Source organism: Schistocerca piceifrons, chromosome 2, assembly GCF_021461385.2.
Source record: "Schistocerca piceifrons isolate TAMUIC-IGC-003096 chromosome 2, iqSchPice1.1, whole genome shotgun sequence".
Taxonomy (NCBI): domain Eukaryota; kingdom Metazoa; phylum Arthropoda; class Insecta; order Orthoptera; family Acrididae; genus Schistocerca; species Schistocerca piceifrons.
Genome location: NC_060139.1, coordinates 102,708,460 through 102,729,545, shown reverse-complemented (window position 1 = coordinate 102,729,545; position 21,086 = coordinate 102,708,460). Strand labels below are relative to the sequence as shown.

Below are 21,086 nucleotides of genomic sequence, written 5' to 3'. Positions count from 1 at the left end.
TCCGAGGTCTCGGAAACTGACAACGAGCGGGGCAGCAGTGTGCTATCAACGCGCACCTCCTTTGTATCTTAAAACTAAGTGTAATAATCTATGAGAAGAAGAGAGCTTAGGTGTGTGACGTACGGACGTTCGGGTAGGTCCGGCGAGCGTCCTTGTACAGCCCAAGGGGAAAGGCGACCGGCCACGATAAGCGGGAAATCCGGGTTCGAGTCCCAATCCGCCACAAATTTCGCTATAGGTAGTACATCTACATCTGTTACAGTTAAGTCGAATTTCAGGAATAAATTTCAGTAAGTGTAAAGCGTTCTTAACGGCAGAGATTGTGTTGCTTTACTAAACAACAGGATATATAGCAAATTAAAATGCAATGATAGTCACAATAAAATAAAGACATTTACATTAAACTAGAACAAACGAGAATAACTTTGAAGAACTTTGAAGACGATTTACAAACAGAGAGTAAAGCAAAACAACGTAAATATCGTTTGAGGATTATAACATGATTGGAAATATATGAGCTAAACTGTATATAACTGACATGAGAAAAATAAATAAATACAAGGTAAAATGCATGAATAGAATGTAATAGACGGTGTGACAAGAATGGAGAAAAAAGTGCTTAAATGAAACTTAGGAGAACTGAGGATATTAAGCTGAGCTTGATCATTTACTAGTAAGAGGTTTGTTTCAGATGTCGAAGAGCCGAAGAGGTCCGTTTTCGATCTTTGTTTTTCAAGTGGAAGCCTTGGGACAGAGGGTGGTAGGTGTGCCCATCACTCAATACATGTTCAGCAAATGTGGATTCACAATTTCCAAATTTCACTCTTCGTTATTGACCAATATACACTACTGACAGCCGGCCGAAGTGGCCGTGCGGTTAAAGGCGCTGCAGTCTGGAACCGCAAGACCGCTACGGTCGCAGGTTCGAATCCTGCCTCGGGCATGGATGTTTGTGATGTCCTTAGGTTAGTTAGGTTTAACTAGTTCTAAGTTCTAGGGGACTAATGACCTCAGCAGTTGAGTCCCATAGTACTCAGAGCCATTTGAACACTACTGACACTTAAAATTGCTCACCAAGAAGAAATGATGATGATAAACGGGTATTCATTGGACAAATATATTATACTAGAAGTGACAGGTTATTACATTTTCACGCAATTTGGGTGCATAGATCGTGAAAAATCAGTACCCACAACAACCACCTCTCGCCGTAATAACGGCCTTGATACGCCTGAGCATTGAGTCAAACAGAGCTTGGATGGCGTGTACAGGTACAGCTGCCCGTGCAGCTTCAACACGACACCACAGTTCATCAAGAGTAGTGACTGGTGTATTAGGACGAGCCAGTTGCTCGGCCACCATTGACCAGACGTTTTCAGTTGGTGAGAGATCTGGAGAATGTGCTGGCCAGGACAGCAGTCGAACATTTTCTGTATCCAGAAAGGCCCATACAGGACCTGCAACATGCGGTCGTGCATTATCCTGCTGAAATGTAGGGTTTCGCAGGGATCGAATGAAGGGTAGAGCCACGGGTCGTAACACATCTGAAATGTAACGACCACTGTTCAAAGTGCCGTCAATGCGAACAAGAGGTGACCGAGACGCGTAACCAATGGCACCCGATACCATCACGCCGGGTGATACACCAGTATGGCGCTGGCGAATACACGCTTCCAATGTGCATTCACCGCGATGTCGCCAAACACGGATCCGACCGTCATGATGCTGTAAACAGAACCTGGATTCATCCGAAACAATGACGTTTTGCCATTCGTGCACACAGGTTCGTCGTTGAGTACACCATCGCAGGCGGTCCTGTCTGTGATGCAGCGTCAAGGGTAACCGCAGCCATGGTCTCCGAGCTGATAGTCCATGCTGCTGCAAACGTCGTCGAACTGTTCGTGCAGATGGTTGTTATCTTGCAAACGTCCCCATCTGTTGACTCAGGGATCGAGACGTGGCTGCACGATCCGTTACAGCCATGCGGATAAGATGCCTGTCATCTCGACTGCTAGTGATACGAGGCCATAGGGATCCAGCACGGCGTTCCGTATTACCCTCCCGAACCCACCGATTCCATATTCTGTTAACAGTCATGGGATCTCGACCAACGCGAGCAGCAATGTCGCGATACGGTAAACCGCAATCGCGATTGGCTACGATCCGACCTTTATCAAAGCCGGAAACGTGATGGTCCGCATTTCTCCTCCTTACACGAGGCATCACAACAACGCTTCACCAGGCAACGACGGTCGACTCTGTTTGTATATGAGAAATCGGCTGGTAACTTTCCTCATGTCAGCACGTTGTAGGTGTCGCCACCGGCGCCAACCTTGTGTGAGTGCTCTGAAAACCTAATCAATTGCATATCACAGCATCTTCTTCCTGTCGGTTAAAATTCGCGTCTGTAACACGTCATCTTCGTGGTGTAGCAATTTTAATGGCCAGTAGTATAGATTTTCCCACAATGGACACAAGTAATTTTATATACTTCAATGTTGTTTAGAAGTTGGGTTTAATCTCTGATGAGATACCGTATTCCTCACACACACACTATGGAATTTTTTACTTGTAGGGTTTCAGTATTTTTGGATACATTACGTGATATCCATCGTGAGTATGAGATGGTACATCACTTACTTCGAACAATGGGAGGAACAGCAGAGAGAGCACATACAAAAGGTATAATTTTCAGATTTGCTTTTTGAAGTGGTATGTGGTTACTCAAAACTGAGCCATACCCATCGCTGTAGGCAATTAATTTTGTACTGTTTAACTCTGCTTGGAAATCTTCTTCCGACTATGGACCAGATATTAGCCTGTACACCATGGAATGGAAAGTTGCATTTCTGTGTACTATCAGTTATTAAGAGAAATAATGTTTCACCATGTCTGTTGTAACTTTTTAACAAGTTTTGAAACTCTGACTGACTACCCGCTGTGGCACGCTACGTATTCTATACTCTATCATTGTAGTGTAATTAGTATAGTTCGAAACTTGGTGAAACGTTTTGTAAGCTCCCCACTACATGTTTCTCTATGACTAGACTTACCACGCACCCTATAAAAGTCTACGTATTACCAAAACTGTGTACCCATAAACTGTTATCCAACTTAAACTTGTATGATAACCTTTGACTAAATAGAACCTAATTTGAATTCAAATGTAACTTGGCCTGAATACTAATTGTCTTTATATTAAATTCTCGTCCTCAACAAAATTTCCATTTACCTCGCGTCCTAACATCATTATTGCAGATTTCTCTAAAGCACAACAGCAAACAGGCAACGGCTAGGCTAGATTTCTATTTTTAAATAAAATTTCGAAACTATATTCAAACTGTTACATACCATATGGTGCAATGTGGTAATGCATTATGATAAACCTTTAGACAGTATAATGGGGAGAGCGACTATTGCTGTGAAATGATATTTCAAGACAACGATTTCAGAATGAAGTCTGTATCCAAAAAGCTAGAGTAAAACTTCGCGTGATATACACACATAACATTGGTCTGTACAACAGTGTGCTTAACAAGGTGAACACTAATTTAAGAAGGGTAAAGTATTAACAGAGAACTTCTATAAAAACTAAATAGCTTAATCAGTTAATATGTTAAACTTCCGGGCAGATTAAAACTGTGTGCCCGACCGAGACTCGAACTCGGGACCTTTGCCTTTCGCGGGCAAGTGCTCTACCATCTGAGCTACCGAAGCACGACTCACGTCCGCTACTCACAGCTTTACTTCTGCCAGTACCGGGCGTGAGTCGTGCTTTGGTAGCTCAGTTGGTAGAGCACTTGCCCGCGAAAGGCAAAGGTCCCGAGTTCGAGTCTCGGTCGGGCACACAGTTTTAATCTGCCAGGAAGTTTCATATCAGCGCACACTCCGCTGCAGAGTGAAAATCTCATTCAGTTAATATGTTAATCCATGACTCAGAAAAGTGAGGTGATCTTTCTCTCAGCTCTGTGCAAGTAAACAAAGTTAACTAGCTCTTTCAGTATACACCATATATTCATCCTTGCTGTCCCTTACAAGAAATCTTTCTTCATCTAACAAATACAATCAAAGTCTACAAAGCATTACTGAAGACGTCTATCACCTACTACAGTTCAACTGAGAATGTATCAGACTGCACAGAGGCAAAGACTGAGCCACAACAATACCAAAAATTGTTTAACAGTAACATAACATGCTCTTTCTCTCTCTGACATACACATCGATAACTTATAAAAGTCAAAGCGACATTCCCAACTTACGGTGTTTTTTTCGCGAGTATCTCAAGATCAGGGAAATTCTTGTTTACAGAAATGAAAGCCACTGAGGAATGGAACAAATAGGAAGTGCAGGAGCGCTAAGGCGAAATGGCTGCATGAAATGGAAATGAGCGTTTGGCGTCATTGGCCGGAAGGCCCCTTACGGGGCACGTCCGGCCGCCTTGGTGGAGGTCTTATTACATTCGACGCCATATTGGGCGACCTGCGCGCCGGATGGGCATGAAATGATGAAGACAACACAATACCCAGTCCCTGAACGGAGAAAATCCCCGACGCAGCCGGGAATCCAACCCGGGCCCCTTAGGACGATGGCTACGTGAGAAAAAAGAAACGTGAAGGAATCGAAAAAGGAATTATTGTCGGAAGGACTGACTCACCATATAGTTAAGTCAAAACAACGTTCGGTGATATTAAAAGCAAGGGTTTTAACATTAGGAGTGGAACGGGAATTCCACTGTTAAATGCAGAGAAGACAGAGGATAGGTGGAAAGAGTACATTGAAGGCCGTTACGAGGGGGAAGATTTGTCTGAGCGGAATTTAAGAGAACTTTGGAGGTAGTAGGGATAGTTAATATTCCATCAGAATTTCTAAAATTATTGGGGGAAGTGGCAAGAAAACAACTATTGACGTTGGTGTGTAGGATGTAGAGTCTGATGACATACCATCTGACTTTCGAAAAAAAATCATCTACGGAATTTCGAAGACTGCAAGAGCTGATAAGTGCGAGAATTATCGCACAATCAGCTTAACAGCTCATGCATCCAAGTTACTGACAAGAGTAATATACAGAAGAATGGAAAAGGAAATTGAGGATATGCTAGATAACGATTAGTTCGTCTTTAGAGAAGATACAGGCACGAGAGAGGCAATTCTGACGTTGCGGCTGATAATGGAAGCAAGACTAAAGAAAAATCAAGATACATTCATAGGATTTGTCGGCCTGGAAACAGCATTCGACAGTGTAAAATGATGCAAGGTATTCGAAATTCTGAGAAAAATAGGGGTAAGCTATAGTGAGAGACGGGTAGTATTCAATATGTACAAGAGCCAAGAGGGTATAATAAGAGTGGACGACCAAGAACGAAGTGGTCGGATTAAAAAGGGTGTAAGACAGCGATACAGTCTTTCGCCCCTACTGTTCAATCTGTGTATCGAAAAAGCAATGGTGGAAATAAAAGAAAGGTTCAGGAATGGAATTAAAATTCAAGGTGAAAGGATGTCAATGATACGATTCGCTAATGAAATTGGTGTTCTGAGTGAAAGTGAAGAAGAATTACATGATCTGGTGAATGGAATGAACAGTCTAGTGAGTACAGAATATGGATTGAGAGCAAATCGAAGAAAGACGAAAGTAATGAGAAGTAGTAGAACTGAGAATAGGAAGAAGCTTAACTTCAGGATTGATGGTCACGAAGCAGATGAAGTTGAATTCTGCTACCTAGGCAGCAAAATAAGCAATGGCTGATGGAGCAAGGAGGACATCAAAAGCAGACTAGCAATGGCAAAAGGACATTCCTGACGAAGAGAAGTGCACTGGTATCAAACATAGGCCTTAATTAGAGGAAGAAATTTCTGAAAATTTTTCTCCTTTTGCTACTGCCTTTGTCCCGCATCGTGCAAAGGGTCGGCAGGGTTAAGTACGGATTTCGCATGGTTAATTTTAAGGGGTGGCCAGATGCCCTTCCTGCTGCCACCCCATACCCCCCGGAACGGGAATAGTGTACCCAAGCTGCCTACGTCTAGTGGAAATCATGAAATAGTGCGAATATGTTTCAAATATCTGCGAGTCGTGTAACTGAGGCGGGACGTAGGGACCAGCCGGGTATTCACCTAGTGGGATGTGGAAAATCGCCTAAAAACCGCACCGGACCTCGTCGTTAACCCGCCAGCGGATTCTATCCGGGGCCGGCGCGCCTATCCGAGTCCAGGAAGCAGCGTGTTAGCGCTCTCGGATAACCTGGCAGGTAAAATTCTGAGAATGTACGTTTGGAAAAATCTGGAATCTGTGGTAAGATCTTATGGGACCAAACTGCTGAGGTCATCGGTCCCTAAGCTTTCGCACTACTTAATATAACTTAAACTAACTTACGCTAGGGACAACACACACAACGATGCCCGAGGGAGGACTCGAACCTCCAACGGGAGGAGCCGCGCGGACAGCGACAAGGGGCCTTGGACCGCGCGGCTACCCCGCGCGGCTGCACGTTTGGAGCGCAGCATTGTATGGTAGTGAAACATGGAGTAAGGGAAAACCGGAACAGAAGAGAATTTAAGGTGTTGTGCTACTGACGAATGTTGAAAATTAGGTGGAGTGCTAAGGTAATGAATGAGGAGGTTCTGTGCAGAGTCGGAGAGGAAAGGAATACGTGGAAAACGCCGGCCGGAGTGGCCGTGCGGTTAAACGCGCTACAGTCTGGAACCGAGCGACCGCTACGGTCGCAGATTCGAATCCTGCCTCGGGCATGGATGTGTGTGATGTCCTTAGGTTAATTAGGTTTAATTAGTTCTAAGTTCTAGGCGACTGATGAGCTAAGCAGTTGAGTCGCATAGTGCTCAGAGCCATTTGAGCCAATACGTGGAAAACATTGACAAGAAGAAGGGACATCTGCTAAGACATCGGGGAATGACTTCCATGATACTACAGGGAGCTGTAGAGGGCAAAAAGTGTTAAGGGAGACAGAGACTGGAAAACAGTCAGCAAATAATTGAGGACGTGGGTTGCAAGTGCTGTTCTGAGATAAAGAGGTTGGTAGAGGAGAGGAATTCGTGGCGGGCTGCAGCAGACCAGTCAGAAGAATGTTGACTCAAGAAAAAAAAACCGTGTGTTTTTTACCTGCTCTACCACTGTTCATTTCCGTATTAATCACTACAGAGACAGCAAGTTGCAGAGTAATATTGTTATAATTTTGATAGCTGCGTTCTCCTATGTTGGTCCTAATACGTCTTGCCATTTTAACAACATGTAAAACAAATCGATAATTCACGATCTGAAAATAAGTTCGGAGAATGTTGAGAAAATTACAGATTTCTAAATTGGCAGCGTTGTCTCTTTGCCACTAAAGTTCTTGATGTATAATCGACACGCGCTATTTTTAAGCCTCAATGCGTAATAGTTATAACGAAAAATGATTCTGAAAGGCAATTACAAGCTCTGTTAAGCAAAACAAGCAGCTTTGTTCTCAAATGTAAGCGAATAAGTAGGGTGAAACACATTTTTAAATTAACAGAAATCATCTGCTTCAAGTGGCAAGCAAAAATATGATAAACACCAGTAAAGACGCGACAGTGCTGGAAACTCTCAGGACACATTGCTGAATGCCTTCAGTGTGTGATACAAACGGTGGCGGCGCTATTAGTTTGTTCAAAAAAAGAGAGCAAATTTGTTTTGAAAAAGCGGTAAAGCTGCTTCATATGGCAAAGTTGTCCCAGTTACATACTGTCAGCTTTCAGGCGATGGCTGGGCGGTGGAAGCGCGGTACAGATCATTTCTCACAATGACAGTAGAGCGCGTTGCTTTCCACAGCCCTCAGGAGCCGAGGGTCATGCGACGGCGACGGCGGCGGCAGCGGGAGGAGTCGGCAGCGAAGGACGCGCATGCGCCCTAGCGCCGATAGCGACGGTCAACCGAAGCGTCGGCCCTTCGAAGGCACTCAGTTGCGTTATCCGCACCAGCCATGCAGCATCTTACTGTCAGTGCAGGTAAGCTAGCGCCAGCCGCGCGCCTGAATACTGTCGGGGACTTCTGTTCGCGATACAGTGCTCGGATAAAGGAAAACGCTCAATTCGTTCATTCATTCATTGTGTCATACATCGTGATCTGTCTCCAGGAACACGGAAAGAGTCAAGTTACACATTAAGAGGGAAAAGCAGCCACTGCACGTCTATATCTACACGTACACTCCGCAAACGACCCGATGTGTGGCAGAGGTACTTCGTGTACCATTATCACTCTCCTTTCGTGTTTCAGTGGCGAATGGTCCGCGGGAAGAACGAAAGTTGGCAGACAATGATGTTTATGGCAATTAATTCTAGACTGCTCTATATATGTATACAGATTTTAGGAGAAAAGGATCAACTTTCTCTACTGAAGCAACAGTAATGTCTACCTGGGTCCCCGCGCTCTTCACCTCATCACATCCTTCTTTCCAACCATATGTTCCTCGTTTCACAATATTCTTAACTGCTAAATTTTTTCCCTCAGAACTCACTATGTGAAAAATAGCCTGTGTATACCCACAACATCCGTTTTGTATCTGCCAGTATCGCTATTATTACTGTTAGTATGATTATTATTGTAGGTGCAGCAGTAGAAGGAGCAATAGTAGTACCGCTTGTATTAGTTATTAGTTCTTTTCAATGCTATTTATTCACATGCTTCCTACATACTTTCAGATCATCTTTAATTGCATTAATATCATGTTATTAGTAATTGTCATATTAAAATTATCGTTATTTGTTAGGTAACTGTGATGTAAAAAAAGTACTGCGTGTGTGAAACCCTGGTCCGATGTGAGAGGGGGCCTGAAGTCTCTAATCTGATCAGGTTAAATAAGTGAATACTTCCAAGAGAAACGCACGCTGCTCCTCCTCCTATGTTGCTTCGCTGCTGTTTCCTTGCCTGCCGGAGTGGCCGAGCGGTTCTAGGCGCTAGTCTGGAACCACGCTACCCCTACGGTCGCAGGTTCGAATCCTGCCTCGGGCATGGATCTGCGTGGTGTCGTTAGGTTAGTTAGGTTTAAGTAGTTCTAAGTTCTAGGGGACTGATGACCTCAGAAGTTAAGTCCCATAGTGCTCAGAACCACTTGAACCATTTACTGTTTCCTTAATACTTCAAACCACACATTTCTACAGGGCGGTCACAAACAGCCTGTAAACCTTGTAAGAGTGTTGCAGGGTAGGCTACGCCGAGAAATAATTGATAAGAAAAAAATTCGATACGTTGCATTAAAATTAACCAATTAGGTCGGTGCGCGCCCAGAGTCATCAGGCACGCCAGATACAATATTAAGCTGTTGTTCTCGTAGCGTAGATGTCAGCGCACGAGACTGCTCAGCCTTTGGCTCGGGTTCGATCCTTACTGCCGCACAATGTCCTTTTTTTGCCTCTCTCTTTTTCGGTTTTACGAAACGAAACGAAGAACACATTTGGTGATGTCATGTCTGGCGGACCACTTGAATTTGCACGTGCAACGGCCTGACATGCTAACTTCAATGCTAATTAACTTGGAAACAGCGCAACGCATAGAACTTTTTTCTTAAAAATTATTTTTAGCACAACCTACCCTCCAACATTTTTACAAACTTTTCAGACTGCGTCTGATCACTCTGTATATTTTTTTCACATAGCAGTAGCTATCTAGGTACTGTATATACATGCGAAGTCAACAACTGTTTAATACAAACATAGGAGTTATACAGGATTTGTCTCCTTGAGTCTCAATGATCAGAAAAAATGCAGAAGGAGTAGTTATTGAGGCGTTCTTTTACATCGCTCATCAAAAGTAAGGATTTTCCGCACGAGTTATGTTGATGAAAATATATAGCTCATCCGCTGTGAAACGTCCCATTAGAAAAATTATGAATAACTGTGCTAGTAAACTTGTACGTTATTTGACACAAAGACAGCTGAGTAAAACTGAACGTACTCAGACAGTTCTCTCTTTACTTATTCTGATCATCACTAAACTGACACAATATTTTTTAGCGCAACGCACTATGACTTCAATAATCCCTACAAAAGAATGGCCCTGACTAACAATAACCTACACCTTTCATGAATCACTTACCTCACAAAAATCTTCGTTACTCGAACTACTGCAGTACAGCGAGCGCCAATACTGCCAGCTAAATAAAAGATTCTAACTGCTGAAGGCACTAACGACGGGTAGGCATAGTTACCAAATGATAGATTTTGATAGAGAACAAACAATGTATTTACCTTAATAGTGTTCAAAAGTCATTATATATATATAAATTCATGACATCCATCTTTACAAATTTCCTTTTTCTGGCGGACACACGTCCAGGTCGTCCGCTTACAGCAACCTCTCAAAACTCTGGCATCTCTGTCTCCACATCCACCACTGCTGGCGGCTCACCTCCAAGTGCCCAACGCTACGCGCTGTTCACATCCAACTGCCCAACACTACACAAGCGAATATTCCGACAATGAGTCCAACCAGCCACAGACTGCACACAGCACAGTCAGTGATTTTCATACAGAGCGCTACGTGGCGTTACCAACATAAAAACCTAAACAGCCTACTTCCTGCTGTTGGAAATTTTCATGTGTTGTATTACGTGTACTGTTTTTTAAAGAAAATATAAAAGTTTCAGCAAGGGGCTCCATAAAGGGATCTTGTAATAACCACTGGTGTGTAAAACTCAAGGACGAAAGTAACTTCTGCATGGTGTGTCACTGCCAAGAAACATAGTTCGATGAAGGATGGATCATGCATAGGAAGAATACTGGTCACAGTGTAGTACAGAAGATAATTGAAGGAATGTGCAGTAAGAAGAACGTAAATGACTTATTCGAAAAGAATAACTACACGGAAATCGCCGCGGCTTATGATGATCCGTTGGACATTTCAAAAGGCGGGACATGTTACCTAATATGATGTGTTATCACAACGGCCGGCAAAGCATGCTCTGCAACATGCTCCGATGTCGGCCAAAAAGCTGGCATGGAATATATAGCAGGGCATTTCATTCCTTCGTCAGCGCGGTTAACAACTGATGGATAGTCGTTCGTGCATGTAGATGTGCTGCATGCAATACGTATTCATAACACATCCCACAAGTGATCGATGGCATTTAAATGGGGGGGGGGGGGGGGCAGGCCGGTCCATTTGCCGAATGTTCTCTCATTCCAAGAGCTCCTCCACTCACGCTGTTCGGTGTGATCGCGCGTTCTCATCAATAAAAATTAAATCAGGGCTGAATGTAGCCCTGAAAAACACACATGGGAAAGGACTACAGCGTCACAATAACGGTTCAAACATTATTTCTCCGACCTGTATCACCATAGCGATCATATTCGATACTGTTCTTGGGTGCATTATGTGTTCCAGCCTCTCGCCATATGAGATTGCGTCTAGAATCACTACTCATATTGACTCTGCTCTCATCCGATGAGCAAACGTGACCCAGCTACTCCTTGGACGAGTCTCTATGCTGTAGAACATAACGTAGTGGTCTTCGGGCAAAGAGACCACCCCCAACCAGCCGTAGTGCCATTGTGGAGCGTGACATTGGTGTCTTGCAGTCTTGTTTGTACGAGGGTCACTCCAAAAGAAATGCACACTATTTTTTTAATCCATCTTTTATTCTACATGTTTGAAAGTTTCACAGTGTGTAGATACATCCTTTCGGAACAACATTTTCATTTCTCCACATAATTTCCATTTCTCTCAACTGCCTTACGCCATCTTGGAACCAGTGCCTGTATACCCGCACGGTAAAATTGTGGACCAACCTCTTGTGGCCACTGTTTGGCAGCGTTCACAAGGGAGTCATCATCTTCAAACCTTGTTCCACGAAGAGAGTCTTTCAGTTTCCCAAAGAGATGATAGTCACATGGAACCAGGTCAGGACTGCGAGGCGGGTGTTTCAGTGTTGTCCATCCGAGTTTTGTGATCGCTTCCATGGTTTTTTGACTGACATGGCGCCGTCCATTGTCGTGCAACAGCAAAACATCCTGCTTTTGCCGATGTGGTCGAACACAACTCAGTCGAGTTTGAAGTTTCTTCAGTGTCATCACATATGCATCAGACTTTATGGTGGTTCCACTTGGCATGATGTCCATAAGCTAGAGTCCTTCGGAATCGAAAAACACTGTAGCCATAACTTTTCCAGCAGAAAGTGTTTTTTTTTCTTTTTTTTTTTCTTGGGTGAATTTGCATGATGCCACTTCATTGATTGCCTCTTCGTCTCTGGTGAAAAATGATGGAGCCATGTTTCATCACCTGTCACAATCCTTCCAAGAAATTCATCTGCACCATTCTCGTACTGTTCCAAAAATTCTCTGCATACCGTTTTTCTTGTTTCTTTGTGAGCCACTGTCAACATCCTGGGAACCCACCTGGCACAAACCTTTTTTAACGCCAACACTTTCAGTATTCTGCAAACACTTCCTTCCCCTATCCCAACGTAGCGTGACAATTAGTTCACTGTGATGCATCTGTCAGCAGACACCAATTCGTTAACTCTCTGCACATTATCTGGAGTGCGTGCAGTACGAGGCCTGCCGCTGCGAGGACAATCCTCAATATTGCCGTGCCTGCTTTCATCATGCAACCTGTTTGCCCACCGAGTAACTGTACTGCGATCGACAGCAACATCTCCATACACCTTTTTCAACTTGTTGTGGATGTTTCCCACTGTCTCGTTATCACAGCACAGGAATTTTATGACAGCACGTTGCTTCTGACGAACGTCAAGTGTAGCAGCCATATTGAAGACATGCTGTGACGGTGCCACTCACGGGAACAGGTTGAACTAAGTATGAAAACAAGCGGGAAGGATGTATCTACACACTGTAAAACTTTCACACACGCGGAATAGAAACTGTAGTTTTACAAATATAGTGTGCATTTCTTTTGGAGTGACTCTCGTAGTTGTGTCCACTGTTTGACGTTGGCCGCTTCTTGCCTGTTGCACAGTATAGCGGTCACCTGCTGCCGTAGCTGACCGTCGCCTACCATCGCCTCTGATTCAGGCAGCACTGACTGTGGTTCGGAAAGATCCCCATGCCCGTGAAACTATGTTGTGGCCAATAATAAACTCCTTGGCTGCACTCGTCATACTTCGCCCTTCTTCAAGTTTCCCGATGATTCTTCCCCGTGTGAAGTGATCCCGATGTTGTCTCTGGGTCATGTAATGGAGAACATCACAGTGCAACCTAACTGCCCGCTGATCGGCAGACTCTATATTTTTCCCGTTCCTTCAGCTACCTCTTGGTGCGGTGTCAGCCTTAATTGGCACTGTAGTTACGCTGACCTCAGCCTACGTCACGTCCAGCTTCCTGTGTAAGAGTGGGCGACCTCTGACAGCATGCTCCTGCACTTTCACTCAATTCCACCGAGTTGTTAATACATTATGCTACTTGCTCTATCTCAACCTTAAGTTTTCAGGAGCAGTGTAATTGGTCATACTTTGCACGTTCTTTGTTCCTATCTTTTTCCTTAGAATCAGATCCGTGCATACGGCTTATTCGCAAAAACTGAGTTTCAGTGCGGCTTGAAATTATTCGTTGAAATTACTTTATATATATGAAGATGGTATCTGTTCTTTCGGAGATGTCCGGAAGAACAGATACCACCTTCATATACAGGGTGGTCCATTGATCGTGACCGGGCCAAATATCTCACGAAATTAGCGTCAAACGAAAAAACTACAAAGAACGAAACTCGTCTAGTTTGAAAGGGGAAACCAGATGGCGCTATGGTTGGCCCGCTAGATGGCGCTGCCATAGGTCAAACTGATATCAACTGCGTTTTTTTAAAATAGGAACCCCCATTTTTTACTGCATATTCGTGTAGTACGTAAAGAAATATGAATGTTTTAGTTAGACCACTTTTTTCGTTTTGTGATAGATGGCGCTGTAAAAGTCACAAACATATGGCTCACAATTTTAGACGAAGAGTTGGTAACAAGTAGGTTTTTTAAATTAAAATACAGAACGTAGGTACGTTTGAACATTTTATTTCGGTTGTTCTAATGTGATACATGTACCTTTGTGAACTTATCATTTCTGAGAACGCATGCTGTTACAGCGTGATTACCTGTAAATATCACATTAATGCAATAAATGCTCTGAGAACGCATGCTGTTACAGCGTGATTACCTGTAAATATCACATTAATGCAATAAATGCTCAAATGCTCAAAATGATGTCCGTCAACCTCAATGCATTTGGCAATACGTGTAACGACAATCCTCTCAACAGCGAGTAGTTCGCCTTTCGTAACGTTCGCACATTCATTGACAATGCGCTGACGCATGTTGTCAGGCGTTGTCGGTGGATCACGATAGCAAATATCCTTCAGCTTTCCCCACAGAAAGAAATCCGGGGACGTCAGATCCGGTGACGACCAATCCACCTGTCATGAAATATGCTATTCAATACCGCTTCAACCGCATGCGAGCTATGTGCCGGACATCCATCATGTTGGAAGTACATCGCCATTCTGTCATGCAGTGAAACATCTTGTAGTAACATCGGTAGGACATTACGCAGGAAATCAGCATACATTGCACCATTTAGATTGCCATCGATAAAATGGGGGCGAATTATCCTTCCCCCCATAATGCCGCACCATACATTAACCCGCCAAGGTCGCTGATGTCCCACTTGTCCCAGCCATCGTGGATTTTCCGTTGCCCAATAGTGCATATTATGCCGGTTTACGTTACCGCTGTTGGTGAATGACACATCTTCTTCTGTGCGGATGCACGAACAGTGCCCCAACTCTTAAGGGAATCGGCAAAAAGCCGCGAGTAATACTGTAATGGGCAGGGGCACTATGAATATAGTGCGGGACAATAAGTTGGGAATGTGACTCTCATGGGAGGCGTGCCAGAGGTAAGTCGTACTATCCCCTGTGCCCTCGGTGGCCCAGACGGATAGAGCGTCTGCCATGTAAGCGGGAGATCCGGGTTCGAGTCCTGGTCGGGGCACACGTTTTCAACTGTCCCCGATGACTTGTATCAACGCCTGCATGCAGCTATGGGTATTCATTTCTAAGTAATTTCATTACTTTATTTCTCACTCACTTCTTCCTGTGAAGTAGTGGCAAGTCGAGGAACTATTAGACAGCGGCTACGCACCCTTCTCTTCAAAGTAGACCACAAAAGTTCAGCAATATTGAGATCTCGTGAGTGTGGTGGCCATGGGAGATGTGACTATTCATCTCTGTGCTCAGAAAAACCAGTCCTGGACAATGTGTGTTGTGTGTGTGCAGTGTCCCTTTCGTCTTGGAACATACCCTCAGCGTTGGCCAACAAACATTATATCGTGGAATGGTCCCCATCAGCAAAAGTGATCACATAATCCTTGGCAGTGATGTGACTTTCCAGTAACGCTCGTGGAATACCGCGATACGGCTGCGCAGATCTCACCGAACCCACGCCGTGTTTCACTCTTGGGACGTAAACTTGGCCGGAAACCGGAAACAGTGTGAAACATAACTCATCAAACCAAATAACTTTCTTCCATTACTCCACAGTCCAGGTTTTATGGCTTCGGTTCCACGTTTTTCTGTTATGAACATTTCATCACTGATGAATAGGTTATGGATTCTAGCGCGCCCTGAAATTCCCTGATTCTAGAACTCCCTTCATGTTCAGTAGAACGAAAAACCAGTCCAAGTTGCAAATTTTTACTTTTTATTCATTCGATGACTAGTTTCGGGCTGAGACCGATTTTCAAAAAAAATGTTCAGTGAACATTTACAATGCATATGGATAACTGACAGGGTTCTCGGGTGTGACATTCAGTTCTTCAGTGACTTTTGCCCCTCTCGTCCTCTTATCTTTCGTCACAATCCTCTTCAATGACATTCTGTCACGAAAACTCAGCACACACTTTCGGCTTCGCTGTGACTTAGCGGATGCTGTTATTCCGCTTTCACTGCATAGGGTGTAAATTTTCGACACGGAGCCTCTCGAAACACGAAATACGAGAGTAACCCAAAAAGTGAGGTCTCCTATTCTTTTATAAGTACAGAACTCTGTTTGTTTGGCAGTTGGCCACACTGCTATGAAGAATGCTTCACGCGCTGTGTGTGAACAAGCGCACGCCGCGCTGAGGCGCTCAGTCTTGGCTTGGCAGCCGTTGAGAATGGAGTTCTCGTTGGATGTTACCGCCAAGTGCGAATTGCGCGCAGTTATTCGGTTTCTGAACGCAAAGGGCACTGCGCCGATTGAAATCCATCGCCAATTGACAGAAGTGTATGGTGAGTCGTGCATGGATGTCAAAAATGTTCGTAAGTGGTGTAGAGAGTTTGCAGCTGGTCGGACCGAAATTCACGACGAACAAAGGAGCAGGAGACCGTCAATTTCTGAGGAGATAGTGATGAAGGTTGAGCAAAGCATGCGTGAAGATCGGCGGGTCACCCTGGATGATCTCTGCACGTTGGTTCCCGAGGTTTCCCGAAGCACCGCTCACAGAATTTTAACGGAAACATTGAACTACCGGAAGGTGTGCGCAAGATGGGTGCCACGCATGCTGACTGAGGACGAGTTGATGCTTCCCGCGCATTTCTTCACCGCCTTGCAGCCGAACAGGACAACTTTCTGGACTCAACTGTCACGGGTGACGAAACCTGGACATACTACTTTACACCTGAGACCAAGTAACAATCACGCTAGTGGTGGCATCCTTCTTCGCCAAAGCCGCGGAAATTCAAACAAACAGTCTGCCAGTGAAGTCATGACAACCGTTTTTTGGGATCTGAAAGGGGTATTGTTGGTCAACGTTATGCCCACTGGGACCACAATTAACGCTGACAGGTACTGTGAGACTCTGAAAAAACTCAAACGGGCAATTCATAATCGGAGAAGAGGAATGTTGAGCAAGGGCGTACACATTCTCCGTCACAACGCTCGCCCACACATCGATCGGCAAACCGTTACTCTTCTGCAACAGTTTCAGTGGAACATAATCACCCACCCACCCTATTGTCCTGACCTGGCGCCCAGTGACTATCACCTGTTCCCTAGGTTAAAAGAACATTTGGCCGGAAAGCGATTCAGCTCCGACGACGAGGTGAAAGAAGAGGTTCATAACTTTCTGAACAGCGTCTACAAAAATCCATAGACAGAAATTGTGATTATGTCGAAACGAAAAATAGCTAAATGTTCAAGCTGTAATCTGATGTAAACCATTGTAGAAATAAACGGGTCTATGTACTAATAAAAAAATAGGAGACATTTTTGGGGTTACCCTCGTACTTCGACTTCCTTTGTTACGTAAGCACCCAACAAAAGAGCGCCATTGAAACTCGTAATAATGCACTCACAATAACAAAGAAGACAGTTCCTACCACCACTGTCTCTCGCAAAGTGTTGAGTGCAACTGCACAGAGGCAGTTCGTGGTCAAATACGACAGCCCAACGTGCAGTCTTGGCTAGCATCCGCATATATGTTCAAGCACCCATCTCTCGCGGTGTTTCCTAATCCTGTACGTTCATGTAGTTATCCATTCAGAGTCTGAGGCGTTGCTCCGTTACGAGCGGCACGTGCTTCTCTCGGCATACTTCGCCAACTGTCGTTACAGCGTTTACGCTGTCAGCCCAAACGCTGTCTCGAAATACACCGGCACTTGCAGCGCGTCCTTTACGAGACTTTTTAATGACACACTTTCACTGAAAGCGACTTGTTCCAATGTAAAATCCTTTAATACGGATGTCTGGGGAGGAAAGTTTTAGTTCTGGCGGAAACGTCACAATTCCACGTGCAAGTTTATTCGAACGACCCGCCGTTGTGGTCAAGAATTAATACAGATTGTTTTCGATGAGCTCAAAAATGCTTCAAATGGCTCTAAGCACTATGGGACTTGACATCTGAGGTCATCAGTCCCCTAGACTTAGAACTACGAAACCTAACTAACCTAAGGACACCATACACATCCAGGCCCGAGACGGCATTCGAACCTGCGACCGTAGTAGCCGCGCGGTTCCGGACTGAAGCGCCTAGAACCGCTCGGCCACAGCGGCCGGCCTCGGTGAACTGTAAAAACAAAATTTCATCTTCACAAACAAAAACTCATTCTAGCTAGGAGAGTATCCCCCGAGGTCCCATCTGTATGAAAACAAATCTACATGAGGTTCACGAATAGTGTCTTGCCTACGAATACGTCAAACGATGTGTGTCAACTCTCATAAAATTGTTAGCAGTGAATGTCTAACACTGTCTGCTCAGGAAAATGTACATGTACATTTCAGTATGATCTTCTTAGCTGGATCCGTGTCTGTTTCTTAGTCACATAGTGCCGTTAAACTTCGATTTGTGTGACGCTTTCCTTCATGTTCTGTTTGTAACAATTTATTCGTGTTTGAATACCTCCACACAACAGATTCTGCAACATATTCCATTGACAGCTGCCCCTAGAATTTTCTGCTCTGTTGCTTCTCTAATTGTCATATTAATTATTAAAAGTATGCTGCCAGAAACCACAATAATAGAAAGAAGGATAGAAGAATAAAGTTTAGCGTCCCCTCGTCAATGAGGTTGTTAGAGACGAAGCGCAAGCTCGGATTGGAATGTGGCGAAGAAAACAGACCATCCTTGCATTCGCGGTAAGTGGTTTAAGCATGGCGTGGAAAACCTAAAGCTGAAACGCCAGACGACGATTTGAACACAGGTCAAGTTTAGTGTGACAACAAATGCGCCGAATCGCTTAACGGGGCTAACAGTATTACCCGGATGTGGTTTTTGAGATGACAACTTTCTGTTTCGTTTTAAAGCCATAAAATTATCAGGTAACATTTGTTTGCCCACTAAATTAACACAGGCCCACGACGGATACTACGGCTTCGGCAGACTGTCGCACGGTCACCTCAACATGGCGCTTTTCCGTATAAACGATGGGAACAAATAGTCTATCCACATCGGAGGCGTACATAACCTCAATTACTAAATGAGGTCACGTAGTAATTGACTCGCATGTGCAAGACTTACCATCTTGATTTACTCATGTGTTTCCTGTTGTTTCTGTAAATATTTTAAGAGGAATGCAGATATATTCCAGCTCGATTTCATTTTCGGCCCTTGTCCAACTTACTGCAGTGGCTCTAATGGACTTAACGTAGAGAGGACTTTAAACTGTAATATTCCTTCTTCACTTCTTTAATTTCTCAAATAATAAACACAAACGATTTTTAATTAGACTGATTAACGACTATTACAGTTTGGTGCTTGTGGTTTCTTGACTGATTTCAGTACATTTGTAGAGCTCCACAATGGCGACCTCTATGATTGTGTGGTCATTATCTTGCATAGATCCACAAGAAAACCACCGACATGTTATTTCATGCAAGCAAAGGATGTGTATGTTAAAATCCACAGTCGTGAGCTCGTTGAGACTCGAACACACGAACTTTTGATGGGGACATAATGATATAACGAGCTCAGCTAAGCGTTACATGGTAATTCTAAGTTAACATCTGGCACCGATGGACTTCTTTCTGCTCGTAGAGTACAACTGTCTCCATGTATCAAAGACTGTCCTTCACGCACCTCTCTGTGATCTCGCTTCTACATACTCTTGCTCTAACTCAGCTTTATCTTCAGGACTTTCAATATTTAGATATGATTCTGGTGTAGAGTAATATTTGGAATGGCAGCCATCTACTGAGTTAGTTATGATTACTTTCCTTATATCCTTCTTGCAGTCTTCTAGCATGGCAGTGAACCGACCATGTATTGTTACCTACTCGTACGAGGTGTCGGCCATTCGCACGTAAAAATGTGACAAACTGGCATATTTGGGGGACCGAGAATCCGGATTTCGTGATCGAGAAGTCTATTTACTCTCAACGGGTGACTGTGTGGTGAGCAATGTACAGTCACGGAGTAATCGGTGCGATATTCCTTGCTGGCACGGTGACTAACGAACGGTAGGTGAAGGTTTTCGAAACTAATTTCATCCCCTTTATCCAAAGAGATCGACAAGATGTGGTTCATGCAAGACGGAGATCGACTCCGTCGAAGCAGGAGAGTCTTTGATGTCCTGGAGGAACACTTTGGGGACCGCATTCTGGCTTTGGGGTACCCAGAGGCCACTGGCGTGGGACTCGATTGGCCGCCATATTCTCCGGATCTGAACACACGCGACTCCTTTTTGTGGGGCCGTATTAAAGACAAGGTGTACAGCATTAACCCCGAAACCACTGTTGAGCTGAAACTAGCAATTCAGATAGTCATCGACAACATCGATATTCCGACGCTTTAGCGGGTCATGCAGAATTTCGATATTCGCCTGCACCTCATCATCGGCAGTGATGGCAGCATATCGAACATGTCATAACCTAAATCCGGATATCCACATTGACGTTTACATGTTGAATAAAGTGTGTGCACATTGGGTGAACTTCGAGAATCCATCGTACATTCATGTGCAAATATCCAACTGAACACGTTGCAGTCAGTAGTTCGTGCTGCAGTTCGACGGCATCGTTTGTGTGTGGATGTTAATGGTGACCTTTTCGAACACTTACAGTGATATCTTTAAGTTGGACTTTAAGCTACACTTTCACCAAAAATGAGACAACTCCGTCAATTAGTTTGCAAGTTATGGACTTTTAAACAGTGGATACATTTTTTGGACCCCTCTGTATAGACATGGAGAACGAAGACCTAGAATGTTAATAACATTTGGTTGATTTAAAAAGCCTAAAGAGTTTTCAGAAAAAAAAATTGGAGGCATTACTTTCCAGCCCGCCCTCGCAGTGCAACACTCCGCAGACCACAACAGAATCTGCAACTACCACAACTGTAAAGTACATAAAATATTTAGAAAAAAGTTAAAGAAAATAATGTAATTCTTGTTGAAGGCCTTTGAAACAGTACTGCCCAGGAATTCGAATATGCTGGAGGAATATCATTTTTGACTCCACGGGGAGTCAAATGACACGAGGCAGATGAAAGAAAGTAAGTAAACTCTTTATTACTACAAAAGTAATCGCCATAACCGTTAACACACTTATTCCGTACGAAGCAAGTCGACGGCCGTGAACGTCTTTCATCAGGGCTCCAGAAATAGGGAAATCGCATGGGGACATATCACGACATTATGAAGGATCCGT

The 21,086-nt window shown here is 44.1% G+C and overlaps 1 protein-coding gene across 1 annotated transcript in view; it reads left to right on the top strand.

Annotated features, from left to right (window-relative positions):
- The first annotated feature begins 7,952 nt into the window (after positions 1-7,952).
- LOC124775175 (sodium/hydrogen exchanger 9B2-like) overlaps positions 7,953-21,086 on the top strand; it is a 168,809-nt gene continuing 155,675 nt past the window's right edge. Inside the window, exon 1 of the mRNA XM_047250014.1 lies at positions 7,953-7,977. Coding sequence (XP_047105970.1) covers positions 7,953-7,977 — 25 coding nt within the window. The remainder of the gene's footprint in view (positions 7,978-21,086) is intronic.